The sequence below is a fragment of the Anabas testudineus genome, chromosome 8, assembly GCF_900324465.2.
Source record: "Anabas testudineus chromosome 8, fAnaTes1.2, whole genome shotgun sequence".
Classification (NCBI taxonomy): Eukaryota; Metazoa; Chordata; class Actinopteri; order Anabantiformes; family Anabantidae; genus Anabas; species Anabas testudineus.
The window spans coordinates 20198124-20221451 of record NC_046617.1 but is presented as its reverse complement, the minus strand read 5'-3'; the positions used below and the strand labels follow the sequence as shown (position 1 = coordinate 20221451).

General features: G+C 45.1%; 5 protein-coding genes across 14 annotated transcripts in view; 1 reads left to right on the top strand and 4 right to left on the bottom strand.

Moving 5' to 3' along the window:
- Positions 1-297: 297 nt before the first annotated feature.
- foxred2 (FAD-dependent oxidoreductase domain containing 2) lies at positions 298-5271 on the bottom strand. Of its 5 annotated transcripts, none has more exons than XM_026361807.1 (10): positions 5077-5271; positions 4393-4604; positions 4002-4307; positions 3673-3924; positions 3225-3542; positions 2956-3122; positions 2698-2863; positions 2373-2599; positions 1951-2121; positions 298-1789 (listed from the first exon to the last, which is right to left on the bottom strand). In XM_026361807.1, the coding sequence occupies exons 2-10, from the start codon at positions 4599-4601 to the stop codon at positions 1557-1559; spliced, it is 2049 nt and encodes a 682-aa protein (XP_026217592.1). In that variant the 5' UTR covers positions 4602-4604; positions 5077-5271; the 3' UTR covers positions 298-1556. The 5 variants fall into 5 exon arrangements, with proteins under 5 accessions (XP_026217592.1, XP_026217610.1, XP_026217601.1 ...); XM_026361825.1 differs by having other exon boundaries at positions 5086-5271; XM_026361816.1 differs by having other exon boundaries at positions 5122-5271.
- Positions 5272-6303: 1032 nt separating this feature from the next.
- Positions 6304-8283, top strand: hmox1a (heme oxygenase 1a). Its single transcript, XM_026359501.1, has 6 exons — positions 6304-6402; positions 6488-6546; positions 6648-6759; positions 6863-7078; positions 7547-7819; positions 8005-8283. The coding sequence occupies exons 2-6, from the start codon at positions 6497-6499 to the stop codon at positions 8161-8163; spliced, it is 810 nt and encodes a 269-aa protein (XP_026215286.1). The 5' UTR covers positions 6304-6402; positions 6488-6496; the 3' UTR covers positions 8164-8283.
- Positions 8284-8321: 38 nt separating this feature from the next.
- mcm5 (minichromosome maintenance complex component 5) lies at positions 8322-13185 on the bottom strand. Its single transcript, XM_026359489.1, has 16 exons — positions 12881-13185; positions 12080-12206; positions 11874-12002; positions 11520-11692; positions 11275-11430; positions 11008-11177; positions 10750-10921; positions 10561-10672; positions 10328-10471; positions 10175-10240; positions 9910-10086; positions 9706-9818; positions 9482-9610; positions 9202-9344; positions 8911-9038; positions 8322-8564 (listed from the first exon to the last, which is right to left on the bottom strand). Exons 1-16 carry the CDS (start codon positions 13051-13053, stop codon positions 8463-8465), a joined length of 2214 nt encoding a protein of 737 aa, XP_026215274.1. The 5' UTR covers positions 13054-13185; the 3' UTR covers positions 8322-8462.
- A 532-nt stretch (positions 13186-13717) lies between these two features.
- On the bottom strand, positions 13718-17340 carry gcat (glycine C-acetyltransferase). Its single transcript, XM_026362257.1, has 9 exons — positions 17053-17340; positions 16097-16227; positions 15913-16014; positions 15489-15635; positions 15195-15349; positions 14889-14971; positions 14545-14716; positions 14332-14453; positions 13718-14038 (listed from the first exon to the last, which is right to left on the bottom strand). Exons 1-9 carry the CDS (start codon positions 17285-17287, stop codon positions 13887-13889), a joined length of 1299 nt encoding a protein of 432 aa, XP_026218042.1. The 5' UTR covers positions 17288-17340; the 3' UTR covers positions 13718-13886.
- Positions 17341-18108: 768 nt separating this feature from the next.
- Positions 18109-23328, bottom strand: part of tom1 (target of myb1 membrane trafficking protein) — a 7080-nt gene continuing 1860 nt past the window's right edge. The window contains exons 2-16 of one of the 6 annotated variants that reach the window (XM_026361559.1): positions 23304-23328; positions 23139-23217; positions 22900-23049; positions 22657-22791; positions 22433-22567; positions 21770-21886; positions 21400-21533; positions 21253-21295; positions 21032-21170; positions 20760-20811; positions 20259-20328; positions 20020-20085; positions 19592-19654; positions 19111-19150; positions 18109-18735 (exon numbers count right to left, since the gene is read on the bottom strand). The exon at positions 23304-23328 is cut by the window's right edge and continues 60 nt beyond it. In XM_026361559.1, the coding sequence (XP_026217344.1) occupies positions 18641-18735; positions 19111-19150; positions 19592-19654; positions 20020-20085; positions 20259-20328; positions 20760-20811; positions 21032-21170; positions 21253-21295; positions 21400-21533; positions 21770-21886; positions 22433-22567; positions 22657-22791; positions 22900-23049; positions 23139-23217; positions 23304-23328 (1343 nt within the window). In that variant the 3' untranslated portion in view covers positions 18109-18640. The remainder of the gene's footprint in view (positions 18736-19110; positions 19151-19591; positions 19655-20019; positions 20086-20258; positions 20329-20759; positions 20812-21031; positions 21171-21252; positions 21296-21399; positions 21534-21769; positions 21887-22432; positions 22568-22656; positions 22792-22899; positions 23050-23138; positions 23218-23303) is intronic. The other 5 variants (XM_026361569.1, XM_026361586.1, XM_026361577.1 and 2 more) reach the window with 5 other exon arrangements.

Sequence of the window (23328 nt, the reverse complement as noted above, 5' to 3'; positions counted from 1 at the left end):
TTGGACAGTGAGCTCAGAGGCCGAGCCCTGTCCTCCAATCAGAACCTGTGTTATTGTTGTTGTTACTCTTCTTCTTTTTACACGTCCACAGTCTGATTCATTAGCGCCCTCTGCTGTCCGCTCACCGTCCTAACAGCCTCATCCCAGTTTACAGAAGAGATCTGACCAGGTGTAAATGTAAATAAATATATTAGTAAAACGTTTAAAAAGCTATATTTGACTGAAAATAGTACATGAAAAATTATTATAACTAATAAATAATAAATTAATAGATCTGAATATTTGCTCGTTTTGAATTTAATGCCAGGGACATGTATCAAAAAAGTTGAGACAGGAGGAAAATGAATTTCAAGAAGGAAGTCAAAATGTGAAGAACAAAGTCCCAACAATGATAATCATGACAAAACACAACGTAATAAAGATGAAGTGGTGAGTACTTCAGAACTGGTTTAGTAACAAGGACAATTAGTATTTCCAGTTTATTCTCAAAATGCAAAATAAATAAAATTAAAAAAATCTTCTTCCTGGTCCTAATATGTTGTATCATGAGGTTTTTTCCCTTTTTCTTTTCCAAAAAACATAAGTTTGTTAAATTAAAAATAGACGTTTCTTTATTGTTTACCGTTTAATCATAATGTAATATGAATACAATTACATAATAGTTTGGTGACAGCCATCCTCCACCTATATAACTTTACATAATCAAGATTTCCATGATATGAAAATGATACATTCATGTGTATGTAAATATTCTGTGATATTAATAACAGGGAGCAAAGTGGTTTCCAAACTGCGGCTTGGGACCCCAAGTCAGAGACGTTTGAGGGCATGACATGAAATACACAAGCTATTATTCTTTTTTCAGCTGTTTTAATGAATGTCTTCTGTGGGATGTGTAAACATGATTAAAATAAAGCAAAGGAAAATGTCTTTGGCTGAAACAGTAAAATAGATCGACATCGACTGAGGGGTCACAAGTCAGAAGGTTGGAACCACTGACGTGCAGGTACTCTGTCGAAGATATTTGGTCTTCCAAAGGGCTTGGCTGGAGGTGCTGGAGGTAGCAAGTCTGAGGTAGAGACCTTCACGGGAGCATCAGCTAAGGACCATGAGGAATTGAGACCTGGTCCAGGAACAAAGTCAAAATCCTGTTCAGTCTAAATCAAGAGAGGAGAAAGCTCATCAGAGACTGAAATCAAGATTGACGCAGGAGGTGAAACCAGGACTTGACAGGATTTACAGTATATAAATGTGTCTTTGAAGCATATCCACAAATTATTACGTGTTTCCACTGCTCTAAACACCAATAATGAGCTCATCGATTATTATGCTGCTGCTGTTTTTAGTTATCTCTTTGTTCAGGTCAACCACATTTTGGAACGGATCTAGTTCCCTCAGGTCTGTCTGTATCGGAGTCCCCCCTCGAATCCTCATTGAATTTCTTTCTGCATGCGGGACGTTTGAATAGGTCCAAAATTTGGGACCCAATAAGACCTCTATCCTGAGGGACCTGAACAGCACCACGGCCATAAAGTAGCGTTTACAAACTCAAACAGTCAGAAGTCAAGTTTCAGTCCTGAAGACATGGAGGCTCCAGCTTGTGCCAGGTAGTTAGGAAACGCAGGGTCATCCCTTGACGTTCCAGCACGGTGCTCGGTCGGGATCAGTCCAGTAGTGCGAATGTGCCGAGACAGCTCGCTGCCGTCAGCAACACCCTGCTGCTTCAAGTATCCTTGCTGGCAGAACAGCGGCGGCTTGATGTGAGTTAGAGATGAACGGAAACATGATTCTAAAAAAAAGGGGGAAACGGGAAATGAGTTTGAGCACCGAGCGAGCTGAATCTGACTCAAGATGAAGAGGTTGTGTTGAAAATGGTTGCAGCATGTAGCCAAATCTTTGATATTTATGTGAGACTGGGCATGAAACAAATCAGATCAACATGTTCTTTACCAGCATAAAAGGTCCTGAGGTCGGTCTGGACACAGTGCTCAAGGAAGCGGCGCAGAGGCTGGACGTGAGATATGGGACCGTCCCATTCTGTGAGGAAGTCCTCAATCATGTGGTGCAGGGCCTTGGGCCTTGGTAACGGCCAGCCATGAGGACGGAGCTTCATTTCTTCCTCTGTGAAAAAACATAGAAGTGATAAAAGAGAACAATCAGAGGAAAGCAGTTCTGGACATTTAAAGATCATCTGAAAACCAAAGTTCAGGTCACGTAGCCTCTGCACACAACAGGTAGAGGTTAGAGTAGAGTTCAGTAGAGGTTTAACAAGCACTTGAGCACCTGCAGGAAGTGATCTATGATAGTTTAGGTCTTTCTCAGACACTGATTTAAAATCATTTTGCTAGATGGTGGCAGCACTACATACTCACCAGTAGGAAGTCTGTTGTAATAATATAACACAGGGTGCAGAAAGTTGGATTTCCAAGCTTTGGTCCAGTCTGTTTCTGCCCTGTTCCGCCCCAGGTAGTCGAGCTTCTTCTTCCCATACTGCATGACTAGAACCAGCAGTCCATGACTGGAGACCTCGTGGCCCGACAGAGAAGAGAAGTGAGGCAAAGCCTGGACTGGAAACTCTTCCAGGTATTCACAGTGAGAACTTGAAGAGAGATCACAGTGTGATGAGAATACGAATTTATAAATGATAGAACGGGTAAATAACCGGTCTGAGTTTCTGAATGCTCCTGATCTGCTCACCCTCTGAGAAGTATCACATCCCCGAGCACCTCAAACATCTGGTACGGCCCAGAGGCCTCGCCGACCCGCTTCAGGATCCAGGACTGGAGCTGTGTCAACAACAGTTTTGTCGTTGGCCACAGGTTGTTGTGGTAACGATGTTCAAGGACACGATGTACAGCTCGCACTGCGACAGAGATCCATAGTTCAACATTTAAACATCGTTTAACTACTAACTTTATTTAACTAGAACTAAATGAGGAACTGTTGGTCGTTCACCTGTGTAACGGAAGCCATGGATGAAGCCACCAGCAGAGGAGCGGTAGTCTCTGGAGTGAGCAGCTGTCCCCAACACGAACAGGCCGGGGGTGTTCTTCCCTTCATACCAGGCCGTCACGGCCGGCAACCTGCCTTTGGCATTTTCACTGTTTGGTGGGCAGGCGGAGCTTTTTATAAGAAACACAGAGACAGAGGAGACCTGCTGACACAACAGAGCAGCATTTGGTAACAGGATATTACTCGTCATTACTGCAGGGACACACCTGTACCTGTCAAATATGCTGAAGTTGAATCTGAATCCGAGGCATCGGATCACTCGGTCGTAGGGTTTCCGTGTGGGGAAGTTGTCGATGTGATACCCTGGCAGCTCTTCTCCCGTGACATCAGAGCTGTTCTTACCTTCCTGGTGTTGTTTGTACTTGTTCAACGTCAGGTACAGTTTCCTTTTTCTCTCGCTCTTCTTTCCACCTGATCTCCTCTTGTCTTGCTCTTTTCGTAGAGCGATGACTATTTTCTCCAGTCGTGCTTCCACCAACCCGTCAAGTGACTTCAGCTGGTAGGTGTCCAGCAGCTCGTTATTCAAAGCTCTGAAAAACAAAGATAACTGGGTCACATCAGATTATTGGAACTAGTAATAGTTCAGCAGCTGGTGAGCAGATCTCAACCAGGGAGAAATGCTGAAAATGTACAGAAGTGCAGCAGTTAGAGACTTCGTACCTCAGATCTCCAACATAGTGCGTCTGCCAAGCCAGTCGGACTGGGCTCGAACTGAGCATGTGCACGCGACTTGCTTTTCCTAAGATGCTCTGGGCTGTTTCGAAAGCAGAGTTCCCCTTTCCCAGGATAAGAACGGCCTGGTCCTTGTAGTCGTCAGGATTCGTGGAGATGGACTCATAGCCCTCAACCAGGTCAGAACCGACAAAGTCTACCGTCTGAGGGACCCACAAACCTGTGGCTACCAGGAGGACACTGAGGGAGGGAGGAAGGATATATGAGTCCCAGCAAACGCCCAGTGTTGACCTCAGGTTCAGAGACAGGTCAAATACCTGCATGTGTAGTCTGACGTGTGTTGATCAGTCAGGACGTAGCTCCTGCCGGTGGCGGACTGCACTCCCCGGATCCGTCCGACGTCCACGCCGTAGCGGACCCTCAACCCGAGCTCCTTCACAAACATGGACAGGTAGATGGGGGCAGCATCGGCTGGGGGGTAGAACTCGCTGCTCACTCTCTGGAACAGGAGATCAGGTTCATCGCTCAGCAGCGAGTTCCAGTCATGGCGCAGGTTGAACTCTCGGTTCTGCCTTCCTGTGTGGATCTTGTTAATGCTGATGAGCTTCCTGTGCCTGGGAAACCTTCACAGAGGAGCAGAGAACACATGTACCAACACGTCAGAGGCTCAGGACAGAGAAGAGTGTTTCTTTACACACAGTTTCCTACTTGTTGAAGAAGCTGCCTGGTCCCGAGCTCCTCTCCAAGATGATGTAGTCTCTTTTGGCCTTGGAGAGGAAATATCCCATCTGCAGCCCTGCAGGCCCAGCTCCCAGCACACAGTAATCATAGTGGCCGGTGCCATTGTGCTTGTCAAGACAAGTTCTGACACAGCCGATCAGGATCAAAAGGATGAAACAAGGAAGGCTGTGATCCATAACCTGCTGGACACACAGAAACATGGCAAAGGTCTTAATAGATAAAAACACAGCACAACAGCAATAGTAAGAGCGTCATATCAATCACAATAACTAAAGTCTGTTCAATATTTACAATATTCTAGCACCAGAAAGTTTTCCTGCTGAGGAAAAACATTTAATTACATTTAATCCAAAGTATTTACTCCACTCTGAGCCTCAACATCAAGTTTTAATAATTTACTGCAGATGGAATCTGAACCCGTTATCAGATAATAATAATAATAACAATAACAATAATAACAATAATAAAATATAATAATAATAATAATAATAATAATAATAATAATAATAATAATAATAATAATAATAATAACAACAACAACAATAATAAACCAGAATAAATCTAATCTACAAATTCAGCATTTTACATGTTGCGGCTCACAGACATGTTTGAAACTGACACATTTTATTCATCATTTCTGTGAATCTTTACTCTGTAAACTGTTCTACGTGGATCTGGATCTGTGTGGATCCGGACCTGCGTGGACCTGAATCTGTCACCGTCGAGCTGCAGTTTCTAAATCATCAAACTAAACAGTTAACGTGTTGAGATCAGATCTCGGGCTCGGACTCCAGCCGACTCTCCTCCGACCCTCCAGCCGACCCTCCTCCGACTCTCCTCCGACTCTCCTCCGACCCTCCTCCGACCCTCCTCCGACCTCGCCTCCGAGCCGACTCCCTCCCTCCCCGACACTCAGCTCCTCCTCGGACTCCGCTCCTCCGACTCTCCTCCGACCCTCCTCCGACCCTCCAGCCGACCCTCCTCCACTCAGCTCCGGATCCTGTCGCTCTCTTCACCGCTGAAACCGACGTTACCTCTTAAATCCGTCGAAACGTGAGTGGAGCAGGAACCAAAGGTGTCGGAGCTGCTACACGTTTCATATCTGGAACATGTTTCATATTTTAATCCACAAACAGCCTCCAAGCTCCGGAGGGAAAAAACTAATGGAGGCTGCTGAGTTAAAGAGCAGAGGAGAGCAGAGGAGAGCAGAGGAGAGCAGAGGAGAGCAGAGCACGGAGGAGACGGCGTCGACTGCTGGAGGGATGACCAACACTGGAAGACAGGAGCAGAAAGAAAGAGTCAAAGGAACCAGGTTATTATTAGACTAATGATGAATAAACGGATTGAAAATATTTACATTATATTTAGTTTCAGATCTGGAATAAAGCTCAGGATTAATATAATAATAATAATAATATATAATTAAGAGGATTAATATAATAATATATAATTAAGATAAAAATATAAATTCAATGCTCAGATCTACAGGTTGAATTTCAGGTTGTAAGATATATTTTACTATTTGATGTTAATACTGATTAATACACATGAAGACAGCTTTATGTTCTTTACTGTGCTCTGTGGTAAATTAGTTTCAGACTGCATCATAGTTTAAACTGAAGAAAACACATGAACTGGATAAAAGACAAGAACATTTAACACTAAATACTATTTGACTTTCTCTGTCTGAAATAAAGTGGTCGACTAGAAACAAACACTTCCCACTGAAAAGTAGAATAAACTGATAATAACCACTGAACACATGAGCTCAGCCAGATTTGTGCTTCATCATGTTTTCAGATTGTTTTTCACTTCTTTACTTTGTCCTGTTAAGCGTGAGCAGTATAAGAAACATGAGTCAGCAGTCCCACTTCCCATTTGACTCAGCAGCTGCAGCTCATATAAAAGAGGTGAGAGTGCTCGTTCACTCAGGAGAAGCTCGACCAGCGCACGGCACACGACTTCAGCTCACCACAGGTCAGTTCCACGAGTTGCACACGTCGCTGCAAAACTTTCCATTGAATTCTGTGTTTAATTAAATCAAATCAACGTCTCGTTACAGGCTGCACAGATGGAGAACATGAAGAGCGCCAGGAAAGACGAGGCAGGAGAAGTGGGCAGGTACGAACACCGGCTGAGACCCGTTTGGTTTTAAAGCAGCTCATGTTCAGGTGGTTTTCACACTTTAAAACGTTCCTTCTGTGTTTGTCGTCTGTCCTCAGTGATTTGTCAGAGCAGATCAAAGCAGCCACAAAGGAAAACCACGTGAGAGCTGAGAACACACAGCTGATGCTGAGCTACCAGAAGGGTCAGATCACTGTGACCCAGTACAAGGTGAGTCCAACACTGACCTCAGAGAGGAGTGTGGAACAGGAGGTTCTCATCTGGTTCATTTACTCCACTGTACTCTTTACATCTGGGTCTTTGTGTGTGTCAGGTGCTGCTCTGTTCCCTCTATGAGATCTACACGGCTCTGGAGGAGGAGCTGGACAGAAACTGCTCCCATCCAGCTGTTGCACCGATTTACTTCCCTCAGGAACTCTCACGTGTGGAATCTCTCCAGCGTGATCTGGAGTTTTTCTTTGGCTCCAACTGGAGGAAGAAGGTGATCGTTCCTGCTGCCACTCAGAGATACGAACAGAGGATCCGAAAGGTGACTGAACAGTTCTGAAACCTGTGTGTTCGCTTCGATTGAAACTTGAAAGGTCAACTTCAGGGTTTGTTGGGGGCTGAAAGAACTTCATTTGATGGTTTTAGTTTTAGTAGTAGAACAATTCTACTACAGTTACTCCCTGAAGGACTGACTTCACCGCTTCACCTGTTGAAGCAGATGAAACTGATCCACACGTGGAGACATTAGGTGACGTGTAGCGGCTGCAGAAATGGAAATGGAGGTTAAATTGAATGACTGGGTAACAAAACCCAGGACTTTTTTTCCCGTTTTCAACCAGTATTCTAGTATTTCAGTCTAAACCACAGTAACCAGAGGGTTTTTGGGCCTAAACCTTGTTGAGTAGTTTCTGTAGCATCTCGAGTTTGGAAGCTGCACTGAATTTAGTGGCAGCTGCTGTCTTTAAAGTTTCACAACGTCTCATTTTCATTTTCAAACGGTCTTTTTTAGATTGGAAAGCAGAACCCGGAGCTGCTCGTGGCTCACGCCTACACCCGTTATCTCGGTGACCTATCAGGAGGACAAGTGCTGGGTAAACTTACCCAGAAGTCTCTTGGGTTGAGCGGCACAGAGGGGATTTCATTCTTCTCCTTCCCGGGCGTGAGCAGCCCAAACCGCTTCAAGCAGCTGTACAGGAGCCGCATGAACAGCATCGAGCTGACGGAGAGGGAGAGGGCGGCCGTGCTGGAGGAGGCGGTGTCGGCGTTCGAGTTCAACATCCAGGTGAGAAAACACGAAACCATTGGCTGTTTTCTTTAAACTGTTACTGAGTCGAGTGAACTCAGATTTATTCACTGAACTCAAGACAAAGAATCAAGTTAAGCAGAAAAGAAAGATTTTGACCAGAGAGCAGGAAAAAGCAGAAGTGATGCCAACAGTTCTCTGATGTTTTCACTTGTTCCCTGCAGGTTTTTGATGATTTGCAGAAAATGTTGAGTGTCACAGCAGAAACAGTCGACCAATCACGAAGCAAAGCTGCTGGGTTCCAGTCGTCCCCCATCATGCAGTTCACCGTGGGAGTGTGCGTCGCTCTGGCCACTGTTGGAATGGGATTCTACGTCCTGTAGCCGTTACAGCTGATCTGCACATGCAGCACTTTACTGATCAATTTGTCTGAAATCATTTGTATAAAATCTGTAAAACTGTTGATTTATGTGTTGAAATAAATAAAGTGAAATGCAACAATTCCAATAATTCTTTATTTATTTTAGCATTTTAACAGTTTTACATCAACATCACCAGCGGAACATGCGTTTTCTTTCTGTTACATATAATCAAAACAGTTTTCACGCTGACTGAACACAGACGATTCGCAGACGTCCATTAACAAACAGGAAAATCTATTTACATCAACTCCACCACTTCTTTACTTGACTCTGTACAGCACTTTCCTCTGCATGCGGTGCTGCAGCTCGCCCCTCCTCAGCATCAGGTGCAGGACTTTGTAGATGGCGTGTTCTGGATATTTCTGTAAGAGGGAAGCGAACAGGCAGCTTAGTGTCGCTGTCAGAGCCGGTTCTGTTATTTCATAACCATCAAATATCTGGTTTCAGTTTCCCGTGTGTCCTTCAAACACAGGCAGGAGGTGACGTGGGAAATATTTTGTATTTGATGTTAAACGTGTGATGCTGTGTGACAGTTTTCATTCTACTGTTCAGTTTTTAATTTGTCTCTGGGGACATCAGTAGGAGACGCTGTCGCCTTATGTCTGTTTTGTACTTGTGTTTTTATGACTCCATTTTATTCATGTGAAAAATGTAACAGACCCAGTATTTGTGTTCATTAAACACTAAATCTGATTTCTCCTTTCAGACCTGTTTGGTGAAGTCCTGGACGATGCTGTGCTCAGACACCTGGGAACCAATGGCAAAACGTCTCTTAAGCTGTTTCTCGATGCGTGAGATCATTTCCTGGTCCTCCTGAGACGTGAAGCCCTCCACTCCTACACACACACAGACACACACAGTGGTTAGTTTAGATTGTGTACTGCTGCTGTGACTGTGCTCATGTCTGTAGACTGTTCCAAATGAATCGAGACATATTTAGAGTCTAATCAATTGTTTCAACTGTCACTTGAGTACTACTACTACTACTACTACTACTACCTGACAGGCTGCCGCTCAGCGCAGCGTCCAGTGTGGAGACCTGGAACAGTCTCAGCGACTCGTCCACCTCTTCCTCTCCAGCCACAGCCTGCAGCTTCATCTTGGCCAGAGACTCAGCGATTCGCACAACAGCCTCGAGCTGCCTGAAAAACCAGGAGAGCAAAAAAACAAAAAAAAAACAAACAAGTGTCACAGGAGGAGGGAGAGAGACAGACAGAGCCACATCTACGAGGATCAACCTGCTGTCAACGATTTACGAGCTGATAAAACTCAGACACACCTGACAGTGATGGGGATGGAGGGTCTCTTATCTGTTTCTCGTTCGTGCTCTCGGGCTCCGCTCCTCATCACCACGTATCTGTTCTTCAGCTTCTCAGCAGCGGCCGCGGAGAGCCGAGGGCCGCACTTCCTGCAGCCAAACAATCGCACGCCACCGTTAAAAACCGATCGAGGTCGAGATAAACGTAACCACGAGTGAAGTGGAGAGAATGGGCTGCTACTCACGCTCGGGCGTAGGCGATGTATTTCTTAAAGGTCGTCAGTGGAATCTCGCCCTCGACGCCCTCAGTCTGAGTCTGAGCGCTCAGGTGGACGTTCATCACGTGACGAGCCAGAGTCTGCAAAGACAAAGACAAAGACAACATTACACACGGTGAAACAGGAGAGTGATGCTTGTGTTGACCTGAGGATTTGAAGCTGCCCCCTCACCATGTCCCTCTGCTGGTCGTGTTGGTCTTTGATGATGAAGATCATGTCAAAACGGGACAAGATGGTGGGCATGAAGTCGATGTTGTCCTCCCCCTTTGTGTCGTCCCAGCGGCCGAACACAGAGTTGGCTGCAGCGAGTACGGAGCAGCGGGAGTTCAGGGTGGTGGTGATGCCCGCCTGGGAAGGAGGAAGGAGGTTGGTTAGTCTCAGTCTCGTCACTACAGGACGATGTAGAGTTTTCATAAGACACACAGCTGAGTAATACCTTAGCGATGGAGATGGTCTGCTGCTCCATGGCCTCGTGGATCGCCACCCTGTCGTCTTCTCTCATCTGCAGAGAAAGATGTTCAGATTTTACCACGTGGTGAAGAACATGACACGTTAAACTCCCAACTACTGCTGCTGGAAATGTTTGTACCTTATCGAACTCGTCGATGCAAACGACTCCACCATCAGCCAGCACCATGGCTCCTCCCTCCATGATGAATCCACGAGTGTTGGGGTCCCTCAGCACCGAGGCCGTCAGACCAGCTGCACTGCTGCCTTTACCTGAGGTATAAACCTGAGAACAGGACAGTGGGTTTACACACTGAAGCCAGAGTGTCCAGATCTACATTCATCCACATGTTTAACCAGCGAACAGGTAACTACCCCGATAGGTGAGCATCTCTCCACGAACTTCAGCAGCTGAGACTTTGCTGTGCCAGGGTCGCCCAGCATCAGCAGGTTGATGTCGCCCCTACGAGTGAGACCATCAGGCAGCCTGAAGGAGGGGAACACGTTAATCAGCAGGTAGGAAAACGATCTGCGGTGAACTGGGGAAGAAGAATAAAGGCTCACCTCTTCCTGGAGCCTCCAAACAGCAGGCAGGTGATGGCCTTTTTCAGATCATCACTGCCGTAGATGGAGGGCGCCACGGAGCGCGCCAGAGACTCGTAGACGTTAGGAGAAGCAGCCAGAGCTCTCAGCTCCTCCTCCTCCTGTGGAGACACTGATCCAGTGGCACCACGGCCTGCAGCAGAAAAGAGAGTCAACATCTGGCTGGAGATGATCCTGCAACAGGCTCCAATCACCAAACAGCCAGCAACCCGTCTTCACCTGCTCCTTCTGTGTCCACCTGGATGCCGACCACTCGAAGATAGGAAGCACGGATGCCCACACCAACACCTTTCTCTTTGCCTTTGGCCTTCACAGCTGCCATCTTCTTGATGGAGTAGATCCCCATGATGGTCACTCTGTTTCCTGGGACCACGCGGTCGCACAGATACCTGTGAGGGGAGGACAAAAAACAGACTTGCAGTTCTTCTCTTAAATGTTCGACAGCAACATCCTGGATTTCGTGTTTCCTGAGGACGTGCTGCTCACCTGTCACAGTACAGCTGTAGGTGTCGGGGCATCTCTCCGTGAGGCACGGCGTCTGGAGACTCCTGCAAGCGCAGGGTCTGGAAGTCGACACAAACGCAGCGATCTGGGATGATGAAGTAAGGGTCGACCGGACACTTGACCCTGCCGGCGTTCTCCCTGACAAACAGAACACGCTGGACGTGATGCAGCCGGCAGACGTTAAAATGAACACGTTTTCTGCAGCAGTTGGTGTTTGTCACACTCACGTGTTGCACTTGCGGGGCAGAGCGTAGCCCTGCAGACCTGGAGGCAGGGGGATGTTACTGATGACATTGCGACAGCCGCGACATTGCAGACACACCTTAGTGGCCTTGGCCCTCACCGCTGTGGCTGAGATGATGATGCCGTGTACCTTCACCAGACGAGACACCTGCTCGGACTGCAGAGGAGACAAAATGTGAGCAGGTCGTCGGCAGCACCGAGTACAGACTCCACATTATTAACCTGAGTTCATCACAAAAGCATGTGCAGATTTTTTCCTTCATTTGGATAAAAAAACCAACAGTTTAAAAGCTGCGGGACATGAAAATATGGAGACATGTGGAGACATGTGGAGGTACCTTTAGGCTGCGGATGGAAGCGTGGTGGGCGTCGCTTTTCAGCATGACCTGGACATCCTGTACCGTCTCCTCCCCTACAGGCCGGGGACGGGTCACCTCGTCAGCTACGTCTTTCGCAGCTTCCTCCAACTGCAAACAAGAAGAAACAGTTAAAAGAAGGAAGAAGAAGGATCCTGATGAGAGTTTGTTCAGTCGTGTCCACTCACCAGGGGCAGGTTCTCAGTGGGCAGCTTGTAGAGACAGTCGGACAGATCCTCGTCGAAGCTGGCGAGGTCCTCCATCTCCACCTCCACCCAGTACTCCCCCAGGGTGTAGTGTCTCTTCAGCTCATCTCTGATTAAAAGAAAGTCGAGTCATTAATCATCACGTTAACATAAACAAATCGTGATGCATTAAAACAGGTTTACAGCCTTTTACATCTAAACAGGTGTAAACAGATGCTCGATTGGCTGACGATGCTGCTGTTGTTTCGTTTATTACATGTTGTGTCGTTGGTCGTTTTATCATTCTGTGGATGTTTTTATTCATAAACTGTACATGAAAATGTCCTTTGAGCTAAATCTGTACAACATCAAACAGCAACACTGATGTTTGATCTATTACAAATTAAAACTATTACAACAGTAACGAACAAAGTACAAGTCAGTAGCGTTAGTACTTGAAGTATCATTATATGGTAATACTTTAGTATTTTTCTTGTACAGCAGAGTATTTCTACACACTAAGAGTACTTCTTCCGCCATCTTGGATGTTGTGTTTAAGCTGCACTTACACTCACCTGCCACCAGGTGAGTGTGGTGACATCATTCAAACTCATTTCTGTACAGGAACCAGGTTTTTCAGTTTTATATCATTATAAATGAGGTGTTAACATCCTCCAGTCTCACCTGGTAACCGGTTTATAACCTGGTGGATTCGTTTAACTTAAAAAAGGTGGAGTGCTCCTTTAACACCATCGGTAACTTCCACACTCCGAACTCAGTAACGACGTTACTCCTTTAACTTACCTGTATTTATAGGTGAAGCCGGTTCGGTCGGTCCCGACTCGGAACTGCCGGAGGAACTCACGGAACCGCTTCTTGAGCTGACTCCGCTTCTGTCCGCCCTCGTCCACGCCGGGTCCGTCTCCACCGCCGAAGCTGTCGCTGTAGTAAACTCCCGGGTCATCAAAGCCAGACATCCTGAACCAGAACCAACAAAAATCAGAGTCCGGAACCAGCGATTCGAACGTCAAAGAGACAGAACCGGGATCAGTAGAAGGTGAGGTGGTGAAGCTGCTCCGTCTCTGGTTCGCGGCAAAAACTGAACTCCTTCCCGTCCGTTTCCCGCGGGCTGAGCATCGCAACGCCCCCCAATGTCCTCTGATTGGCTGAAAGCAAACACCGCCTGCTGCCATTGGTCACAGCGGCACTGCGGAGGGCGTGTCTAAAGACAGTGGGTGTGGATTGTAACTCTTAGTGGCGCGAAAACACACAACAGGAGGCGGAGCTAAAGCAGCGTGGAGCCATAAGAAGGAAGAGTGAAGTGTACAGTGACGTGTCAGGTATTAATAACTGAGCTGGAAAGAGTACATCTACAGTCAGATACTGCAGTAACTGAAGTAAAAGTACCTCAGAATGAAGTACAGTAACAAATAAATGTACAGCTCAGTTCAGGGCCGACAGATATTCTACATATTCTCTGTTTACATCACTCTGTAAAGTGCCTTTAGATGGTTTTTAGGTCTGAGCCTTTCAGTGATCCATCTATAAAAGACTGGATGGATTAATAACCCTAAAAAGGGTAAATAGAAACATGTTTACTCACAAAGATGAAAGTGAAAACTTGAATTAACAGTAAACAGCTGAACATGTTGACAAAAGTGTTTTATTCAGCAAAGCACAAAACCCAATAAACTCTGTTGACCTATAATATAACTAATATCATCATCATCATCATCATCATCAACATCCAGGCAGCGTGAGGTGCAGAGTCGAGCAGCTCCAGGTTCTGATCCCTGTTTGTTCGTCCCGTTCAGGAGATGACTCCGTGCTTCCTGCCCGTCTGGATAAAAGCGTCGACGCAGCGGTCGATGTCTTCGTCTGAGTGTGCAGCTGAAATCTGAACTCGGATCCTGGCTTTGCCCTTCGGTACCACTGGGTAGGAGAATCCGATCACATACACGCCTGTGGAGGGAGGAGACGCAAAACATACAAGTAAAAACTAAAGAACAAGTACGTTGACTGTGTTTGTAAGTACAGTATGAATTTTAAAAAAGCTCTTTTAAGACGTCATGTTTTACTGAGCAGAATTAAAATCTGCAGTTTCAGCTATTTTCAAATAAAAGTCTGAAAGTCTGGAGACTCTCCATGAAGACGTGTTTTCATTCTGCACCATGAGCCTGAAAATCTACATGTAGAGAGACACGTACGAACAAGTTTAAATACAGCGTGACACCAAATGAAACTAAAATTCTCACCAAGCTTCAGCATGTCGTCGGCCATCAAAGACGCAAGCCGCGCGTCGCCGAGCATCACGGGACAGATGGGGTGAGCTGAGCCAGCGATGGTGAAGCCGGCCTGTGTCATCTTGTTCCTGAACCTGGACACGTCAGAGACCAATATTAACAGTAGAACTTAGCAGAGCAGAGCGACCTGACAGACTGCACAGGAAACAATTCAAGTGAACCCACCTCATGGTTTTTGCCGTCATGCTCTGTGCAATCTCACTGGACGCGAGGAGCAGCTCCACCGCCCTAGTGGCACAGCCGACCACGGGAGGGGGGAGGGAGTTGGAGAAGAGGTACGGCCGTGAACGCTGCCTCAGCAGGTCGATGAGAGGTTTAGGACCAACCGTGTAACCACCTGACATGATAAACAGATTGAGTCAGAGCTGGTCTCGCTGCCTTCGCCTCGAGAGAGACCAAAACCAACCCACGAGGAGAGTCTGACATCCACCAGGGGTCCAGAAACTGACAATGTGACTTTGTGTCCTGTAAAATGTTTTAAGCAACAGACGGTGCTGATGAAGACGTACCAGCTGCTCCACCCAACGCTTTCCCCAGGGTGGAGTTTACAATGTGAACTCTGTCCATGACTCCCAGCAGCTCGTCTGTTCCTCTGCAAATCACAGCAAGAAGATTCATCAGTCTGAGCTGCAGCTGGTTTCTACAGTTTTTATTTTAAACAAAACGTCACCGCAAAAATGACAAAGAAGCTCGAATCACAGAGAGATTTCAAGACGTGCAGGCAGGTTAAAGATGACAAATCAGTCAAAGTAAAGATTGTTTTCTTATAAATAAATAAACTAAAACAACAAACATGTCCAATAAGAAACTCTCACCTGCCGCGGGGCCCCAGGAATCCTGTGGCGTGACATTCATCGATGAACACCATGGCTCCGTACTGTTCGGCCAGGTCACAGATTCCTTGTAAAGGAGCCACGTCTCCGTCCATGGAGAAGACTCCGTCTGTCACTACGAGGCGCATACGGGACGACTGAGGAGACAAGACAGAAGAATTCCTTCCAGGTCAGTAATTTTGGTTTTCAAAATCACACAGTGTGTCCAAGCTGTAAATGCACTTGACAGCAACATGAACTAACATTAAACTCCACAGCCTCTCTTTGCCCACTCACCTGAGACTCTCGGAGCTTGTTCTCCAGATCACCGAGGTCCATGTGTTTGTAGCGCAGCCTCTTCGCTCGACACAGACGGATCCCGTCGATGATGGAGGCGTGGTTCAGCTCGTCGGACAGCACCGCGTCATCTGGGCCCAGCAGCACCTGGGGTGAGAATAACAGTTAGCAGCTAATGTGCCAGGTATTAACCTCAGGACCCGATAAAGACCAAAACCACAGTGATGCACTTACACATGTGATGTGGCCAGAAACACACTTATCACATACCAACTTTAACAAGATGTTGTTTCTGCTGCCCCCATGTGGTCAAATTTAATCAGTCACTGCAGCTTTAAACTGGTGTGTTTTACTGGCAACATCAAAGTTGGAGAAATGTTTTCTGTTCACGATCTACTGGAGACAGATTCAGGGCCCAACATACCTCAAAGAGTCCCGCGTTAGCATCGAAACAGCTAGCATAGAGGATGCAGTCCTCCCTCTCGTGAAACTGTGCGAGCTTCTGCTCCAGGTTTTTATGAATATCCTGTAAACACAGTGTGAACCTGTGACTGTGCTTTACAGCTGTGTGTTGTTGTGCATGAGCTTGACAGTAATGGACACTGCACCTGGGTCCCACAGATGAATCTGACGGAGCTCAGTCCAGCACCGTACAGCTTCATGGCCTCGATCCCTGCCTGCACCACCTCGGGGTGACTGGACAGTCCAAGGTAGTTGTTGGCACAGAAATTCAATATGGCTGAAAGAGAAGGTTTAGATGGAGGAACAGAGGAAGAGCAGACTGTTCTTCTTCTTTATGTGCAAAATAAACATTTTCATTCACTGAGACAATAACGTCTGAGAGCAGCTCAGGACAACAAAGAGCCAGAAAAAACAATGCATGGCGTTGCTTTAACACAGGAGGTCACGGCTGAAAGTCAGCGGGCCGTGCAGAAATCAGCAGAGTGGATCTCTGGCAGACGTCCATCATCAAATGTCAACACTGACTGGTTAGAGATTAGCAGCTATTCTGTCGACTCCAGTGACTTATTTAGTGCTTTCTCACAGTTTTATCTGTTATTTTAACTTTAATTAGTCTGATTTTAAATGTTTCTGTCATAATTATATTCTTCTTACAGTTTACGGCTACTTTTTATTCTGTTTGTTCATTTACTTTATTGAATTCAGGTTTTTTTAACGTTTTATTCACTCTTATCTTTGTTCTAATTATCTTTTAGCTATTTATTGTTTTTAAAATCAGTTTTAGGTGCACATTGTTTCCAACATCAGCTGTCAAGTGACAGGAGCAAAGAACAGATATATAAAAAGTAGACAGAGCTCCTAAATAAGTAAAAGTATGATTATGATTATTCTCACTGTACAAATGTTCTATTAGAAGTTAAACTTTTGCATTTGAAACTTTAATTTAGTACAAACGCCAAAGTATTAGCCTAAAAAGTAAAAGTACTCATATAAAGATCGTATGTCCTTTATTCTACTTAATGATGCGTTCACGTGTAAACGTCATGTCGCTGCAGCAGGTCCAGCACCGTCTGATGGTGCGTTCAAGGACCCTGTCCCTCACCGCCCCGGCTGCCGTCCACGTTGATCTGCGCTCCCTGCCTGGAGGTGATGATCCTCTCCGCCTTCCACGTCCCGGCGGCTCGGATGGTGTCGAGCTCGTTCTCCAGCACCGCTCGGGCTTCGGTGACGGCGCCAGCGGCGTAGCTCCGTCTGGAGGCCTGGGCCTGGGCCGCGGGCCGCAGCAGGACCCCGCGGACCGGTTTCACCAAAGTCCGAGCAGCTTTTCCGAGAGACATGATGGAGAAACGAGGTTTAAAGACAAGTGACGCTCGGGACGACAGACGGGGGGCGCGGGGCCGGCGGGCCAATCAGACGGCAGAGAGCGCGACAGGTGGCTCGTCTCGTCCAATGGGATTTGAGGGAGTGTTTCCTAGTATAAACTGCAGCAGAGTAAAAAGTTATTTTAATTTTATTTACAGCAGTAAAACTACACGATTCTTAGTAAAAGGATAAATTAAGATGTATTATATTACCTACAGCACGTCAAAGAAAGCAGCAGTAAAATGCTGCGCACACATTAATATATTAATAATAATTAGTGAGTGTAATATAGGTTATATGTGGAAACAGTACAATATATTCTTCAATATATTATTCTACTTTAATACCTCATTAAAAGTACATTATTTTCTTGCTTGTATTTTTATACATTTAGATAAGAAAAAGGAAAAACCTGGTTTTAGTTATTTTACTAAATGTCCACAGGTGCTCAGCTCTGTGTCTGTCAGTAGGTGGCGCTGTGCAGACTGTCATTGTAATGGAGTATTTTCACCGTGAGTAATTGTTTCTTTTTCACTTTAGTTTCACTGATGTATGAGAATTCAAGCTTTAAACAAGTGTTAATCTGGTGAACGTGAACTTGTCCCACATGTGTGAACTGATTATATGTTGAACAGTGTAATCTGCACAGTGACTGTGTTTCTGGTTACACGCTGATAAGTGAGAGCAAAGCTGTTCAGGACCAAACCCACAAGTCAAACCTTCTTACAGCAGCAAAGTCGTGAACCGGATTAAACGGTGATGAAGCTCAAAGTGCTGCAGAATGAGAACAGACAGATTCCAGTTAAGAGGTTTAGTTTAATAAATGACAGACGTCTGTCATGAATTTCTGGTAAACTTCAAGTAAAACAGCTTCACAGAGAAACGTTGGATGTAAAAAATTAATCTTTTTTTCACTCATCAACAGTGATGTGAAGCATCAAACTACTTTGTGTAGCTGAGCTTCTCCGACGGACACGTTTGCTACTTTGACAGACTCCAACCATCATCCTCATACATGACAATATACACATATATATATATATATATATATAACAGCAATATAATACATCATCTATGTTCCAAAATGCTTCTGTAACAGTTTCATCTCTTCTTCAACATCAGGAATGTAACATATAAAATGTGCAAATGTGTTCATTCCACACTCTTAACAATGACGAGTCCCTCATCAATTATTATTTTATCAGTTAAAAAACACTCAGCTACGACGTCCGTCCTCAAATATGAGCTGTAGTTTCCACTTTCACACACGTGTCATTAAACCTCCATCTCCCAGCTTCACGGGTGATGTTAGTTTGGCAGGTTTCTCTCTAAGACTCGGACTGGTTGGTGTCCTGGGAGGAAGCTCTGAGTGACGGCAGGCGCTCAGCTGCTTTTGCTCTTTCTGCCAGAAATCTGTCAAACTCTGCAGAGAAGAGAAGCAGGATTAGACGACACGTCACTAATAAATAAATGAATAAATAAAGTCACTTATTAAAACATTGGGATAAAGGAACAGAAAATAAAAAATACCAGATTCCAACTTTTATAAGTCGCACTCTGCTCAAATGTAAAAACATTTAGTAGCAGACATGAAACTGATGAATTTAGTCACCACACTGTAGCTGCTTGTACAAACATGATTTTTACATTTGACCCACAACAGGTTGCGTCAACTTGCAGAACAAACCACACACTAACTCCTTGAATGCTGCAGATGCACACGATGCACCAAATTCAGTTTCTTGATAAAAGGTGGTCACTAAAATAAAGGAAGTGAACTGTGAACTGTGACCCTCACCTGCACTGGTCACCCCGTCTGAGTCCTCGAAGTCGTCATACTGTGAAAAAATACAAAACACAGAAATGCATGACTTCGGACTCCAAGAGAAAGAAAGACTAAGACTAAAAACTTTTAAAAGACACTAATTATCACAAAGATATAATAAAAAGATATAAAAAAGATATAACCTCATAAAAATGATTGTAAAACACATCAAATAACCACAAAGACGGTGACAAAAAGACTTTTCCTCATGTTTAGCTGCTGTGATATTTGTTCTTTATCATTATTCATTGTATTTGCATGCTAACATTTGCTAATTAGCACTAAACACAAAGTGGTGGGTAACTCAATTCAAACTCCGGCCTGATGATGGCACTAGATGAAAAGTTTAAACTAGAACAAAAATAAAACATTTAACTTAAGCAGGAACTCATATTACTAAGAGAAACACGTTTTATTAAAGTGAGTAACTCTGTTTTATTTATTTTTCACTCACATCATCATCCAGTTCTAACCACTTCTCAATATCATCCATGACATTAGACTGGTTGATGGGGATCTAAGAGAGAAAGAAAGCAGAGCAGTGAGATGTCAGTAGCACACACACACACACACACACACACACACACACACACACACACACACACACACACACACACACACACACACACACACACACACACACAGCATTACATAAAGAGAGCTGCAGGTATGACAATAACGTGTCGGGACAGTAAAAACCACACGTGCTGTGTACAGGGCGTCGCCACAAACTCCAAAAATATCTTCACCACATATGAAGGCATGCAAACCACTGTGTTCAATCTCAACACCTGAACCACCAAACCCAAACAGAGCAAAGCAACTTAAACCACAGCCTCAAGACAAAACCAAGAGACAGAAGGTGCAGACGTTCAAACCCACCATTCCCCTTTTAATCATCCAATCTAACTTTGGAGAGGAGCTGCGGGTGGAGGCTGGGCTGTCGTCCTTCATGCACAGACAGAGAGTTCATTTGAGAGGAAAACAGTTACTGAGACAAAGCAACAGAGCAGGAAGCATCAGTCCAACACTGGGTTGGACGTTCTAGATGGTTTTAGACCCAGTTAAGAAGAACTTCAATAACATCTGCAGATTATTCTCGTGTTTCTTCTGAATCTCACCGTTCCAGTGTTCTGTAGTCGGCTGTCCTGAGCTCGAGCCAGGCCGTCCACCACGACTTCACCGTGATCACTGAAACACCAGATTAGCACTTTGGTCAGCTGCCATGTGAGCTAATAATTCAGGGTAGCACAGTGAAACACTGGCAGCAGCTCAGAAAGTAAATTAAGTCAGAATTAAACTGCAAAACAAAGATAAACATGTCTACAATTATTAGGTTGTAATACAGGTTGTGTTCCCATTACTTAATGCTGTTTAATATATAAGAGATGTGATTACTCTACTATCTGATACCATCGCTGTTTGAAGACCTGTGAGACACGGTCGACTTCTGGATTTAAATGAATCTACAGTCAAGATGGATCCTGTAATGATCATTTTTATTTTGGATCTTTCATTCTTCAGTTTTGTAGCCATCAGGTTTCATACCTTTGTACTTTTAGCTAATAAACTAAACCATACCTTTTTTCCTATTTAACCCACATTCCCACTCTGCTCTGTACCTTGGTGCTTGTTGAGGTTTTTGTGATAATGTGTCATCTGACTCACTCGTACCTGCAAGTGAACAAGAACAGCAACAAGTAAAAGAGTGAAGTTTACTGTGCGTAAAATAGGAATAAATTCATGTATTAATAGAATTTGGTGTCATAACATTTAAATGCATCTCATACTGGATTACATGACAAACATACTGTGCAGTATGTGCATTAAAATGACTTCATGTACTAATAAATTCACATAAATACTAAAAAACAGACCAGACTCTTGTACTTACTAAGTTTCGCCAAGTGACTGGACAAACTGTCTGATTTCGAGTGGCTGAGTGAACTGTTCCTGGTAAATGATGCAACCCCTGATGAGCTGAGAGACTCGGCTGTGAGCTCGAGATCTGTTAGGTTGGAGTACGAGTGGCTCTAAGAAACAAAAGGCAAAACATTCATAATACAAACAGTCAGAAAAGTGGATAAAGAGGGTTTGGAGCTGTTTGTTCTGTACCTTGTGTGATGCATTTTGCCCATTTGTTATTCGTCTTTCAAACCTGGAAACAAGAACAAAATATCAAATATTCTTTCATATTAATATGTAGTTAATAATAAACAACTTTATATTAATAATGATAATGATGATGATGATGTCGTTAACCGGTGGTAGCGAGTAAAGGCCGTGTTCATCTCATCATTGGTTGCCAGCAGCTCTTCAATCAGCTTCTCCTCACTGAGTCTGGGGACGATCTTCACTATCCTGTCCTGCATCTCCTTACACACAGTGTATAACTGCTAATGACACAATCAGACAAAGTATGTGTGGGTGGGGGGGTTGAGGGGCCAGATGCGTCACAAAAACGTATACGGTACCAGATCAGTTAAGGGTAAAGCAGCTTCTTTTGACATGAAGAAATGGGAAGAGCAGAGAATGTTTGACGTTACAGTAATAAATGTAAATAAGCTGTTATTATCATATAAATAGAATAAATATAAAACAACAGGTCTGATGTGAATCAGCATGTTTTTACCTCCAGCAGCTCCATGTCTGCTTGTTTTACCGTGACAGGATCCAGCTGACTCATCATGTCTGACATCATGGTCAGATTGCTGCGCACCACTCCCAGCTCTGCCTTCAGCCTTTTGACCTGGAAACATCAGAACAGCTCCAGATACTGATTTCAGAAGTGCTGCAGCAACTTGAACGTGAATCATTGGACATAATGAACCGTAGACATTAAAGGAAACATTCACATTTTTAATTCCCTAAATAAGTCTGCTGCGTGTATACACAGGTTTCCAGTAACCTGAGTATTTAAATGCAGTTAATGGGAGCGAGTTGGAGTCATTTTAGTTTCCCTGGTGAAGTTTAAACAGAAGCTTTAGTGACTTTTAAAGTGGAAGGTTGAAGCTTTATATTGTGTTTGGTTATCTTTTAATGCAGGTTTACACAGAGGGAGGACTGTGTCTTTGGTCCCCTTCACTTCACAGCAGTGATCTCTTAAAGCCCTGTTAAACCACATGGTTACAACAGGTAAAACCTGTTCATATGGGCACTTGACTGTGGTTTTAAGGCGCACCTGTAAAACTGGGAACCTGCCCTTTTAGATGATTTTGCTGTGAGCTGTGAGATATTTCAGCCAACGTCTGTGATTTCTAACATTACTACAGTGAAATGCAGCAAAGCCCATCACCTGGCTGGGAGTGAAGGCACCGGTTCCCTGTAGAGCCAGTTTTAGCTCAGAGGTCTGCGGAGGGATAAGCGGAGGTTTGGAAGAAAGGAGCGCAGCAGGAAGAGTAGTGACAGCAGGCCCGTTCCCAGGCGCCGTCTGCCAGGAAGAAGCCAAAAGTCAAATAAGAAGCTCGATAAGGAAACAGCTTCAGCAGTGAAGCGACATGCACCCAGTCGTGTTTGCACCTTTTTCGGGGCTTGTACTGGTGAGTACCCGTCCAGCTCTGTCATGGGGAACTCCAGCCCTTTCCTTCGCAGGTCCTCGTACACTGACACCACACCCGTCAGGTCGGGTGAGCTCCGGAACGCGTCAGCCCACGCCTTGAAAAGAGAAAACCACAAACTATCACCAGACGCACGAGCAGGGCAGAGAGCACGAAACACATCAACAACCGATTTTGTTGAATGCCGCCACACCTCAGGCCTCACCTGAATGATGCTGAGCACCCGGTCATGCAGGACAAGTGGAGGGTTGTTCCTCGGGACGATCGACCGGACCAGAACCCCTTCTATAAAGTCCCGAGTCGTCACCAGGATGTGGAACCTGTAGCCGCAGTTCTTCACGCAGGTCTCCAGGACCTGTGGTCAGAGGGACACGACAGATCAAACACATGATGTCTGACTAGATGGAAGCTGAGAGAAGCTTGAGAAGAACTGTGAGCACTCACAGTAAGAGCCAGCAGAACCTCCTTGAAGTTCTTGTTCCCCACAATCCTTTTCCTAATGGCTCTGACTGCATCTCTGGGCCTGTAATAAGAGAGTTTTCAAGAGTCAGAGCCACATGAGCTCCAGGGGACGAGTTTGTTCCCAGTGCAGACAGATAAGACACACACCCTTCCTCTGAGCTGTTGATTACAT

Coding starts and splice junctions, on each gene's coding strand:
- foxred2 (XM_026361798.1), bottom strand. CDS start 4,625: ATGTTTCTGTGTGTCCAGCAGGTTATGGATCACAGCCTTCCTTGTTTC. Junction 3,543..3,672: donor CACTATGTTGGAGATCTGAG/GTACGAAGTCTC, acceptor TTTGTTTTTCAG/AGCTTTGAATAACGAGCTGC. Junction 2,122..2,372: donor TTACAACAGACTTCCTACTG/GTGAGTATGTAG, acceptor GTTTTTTCACAG/AGGAAGAAATGAAGCTCCGT.
- hmox1a (XM_026359501.1), top strand. CDS start 6,497: ATGGAGAACATGAAGAGCGCCAGGAAAGACGAGGCAGGAGAAGTGGGC. Junction 6,547..6,647: donor GAGGCAGGAGAAGTGGGCAG/GTACGAACACCG, acceptor GTCTGTCCTCAG/TGATTTGTCAGAGCAGATCA. Junction 6,760..6,862: donor TCACTGTGACCCAGTACAAG/GTGAGTCCAACA, acceptor TGTGTGTGTCAG/GTGCTGCTCTGTTCCCTCTA.
- mcm5 (XM_026359489.1), bottom strand. CDS start 13,053: ATGTCTGGCTTTGATGACCCGGGAGTTTACTACAGCGACAGCTTCGGC. Junction 11,178..11,274: donor CTACAGCTGTACTGTGACAG/GTGAGCAGCACG, acceptor CTCCCCTCACAG/GTATCTGTGCGACCGCGTGG. Junction 8,565..8,910: donor TCCAGGACTTCACCAAACAG/GTCTGAAAGGAG, acceptor TCCCTCTTACAG/AAATATCCAGAACACGCCAT.
- gcat (XM_026362257.1), bottom strand. CDS start 17,287: ATGTCTCTCGGAAAAGCTGCTCGGACTTTGGTGAAACCGGTCCGCGGG. Junction 16,228..17,052: donor CGTGGACGGCAGCCGGGGCG/GTGAGGGACAGG, acceptor CTTCTCTTTCAG/CCATATTGAATTTCTGTGCC. Junction 14,717..14,888: donor AGCGTTGGGTGGAGCAGCTG/GTACGTCTTCAT, acceptor TTATCATGTCAG/GTGGTTACACGGTTGGTCCT.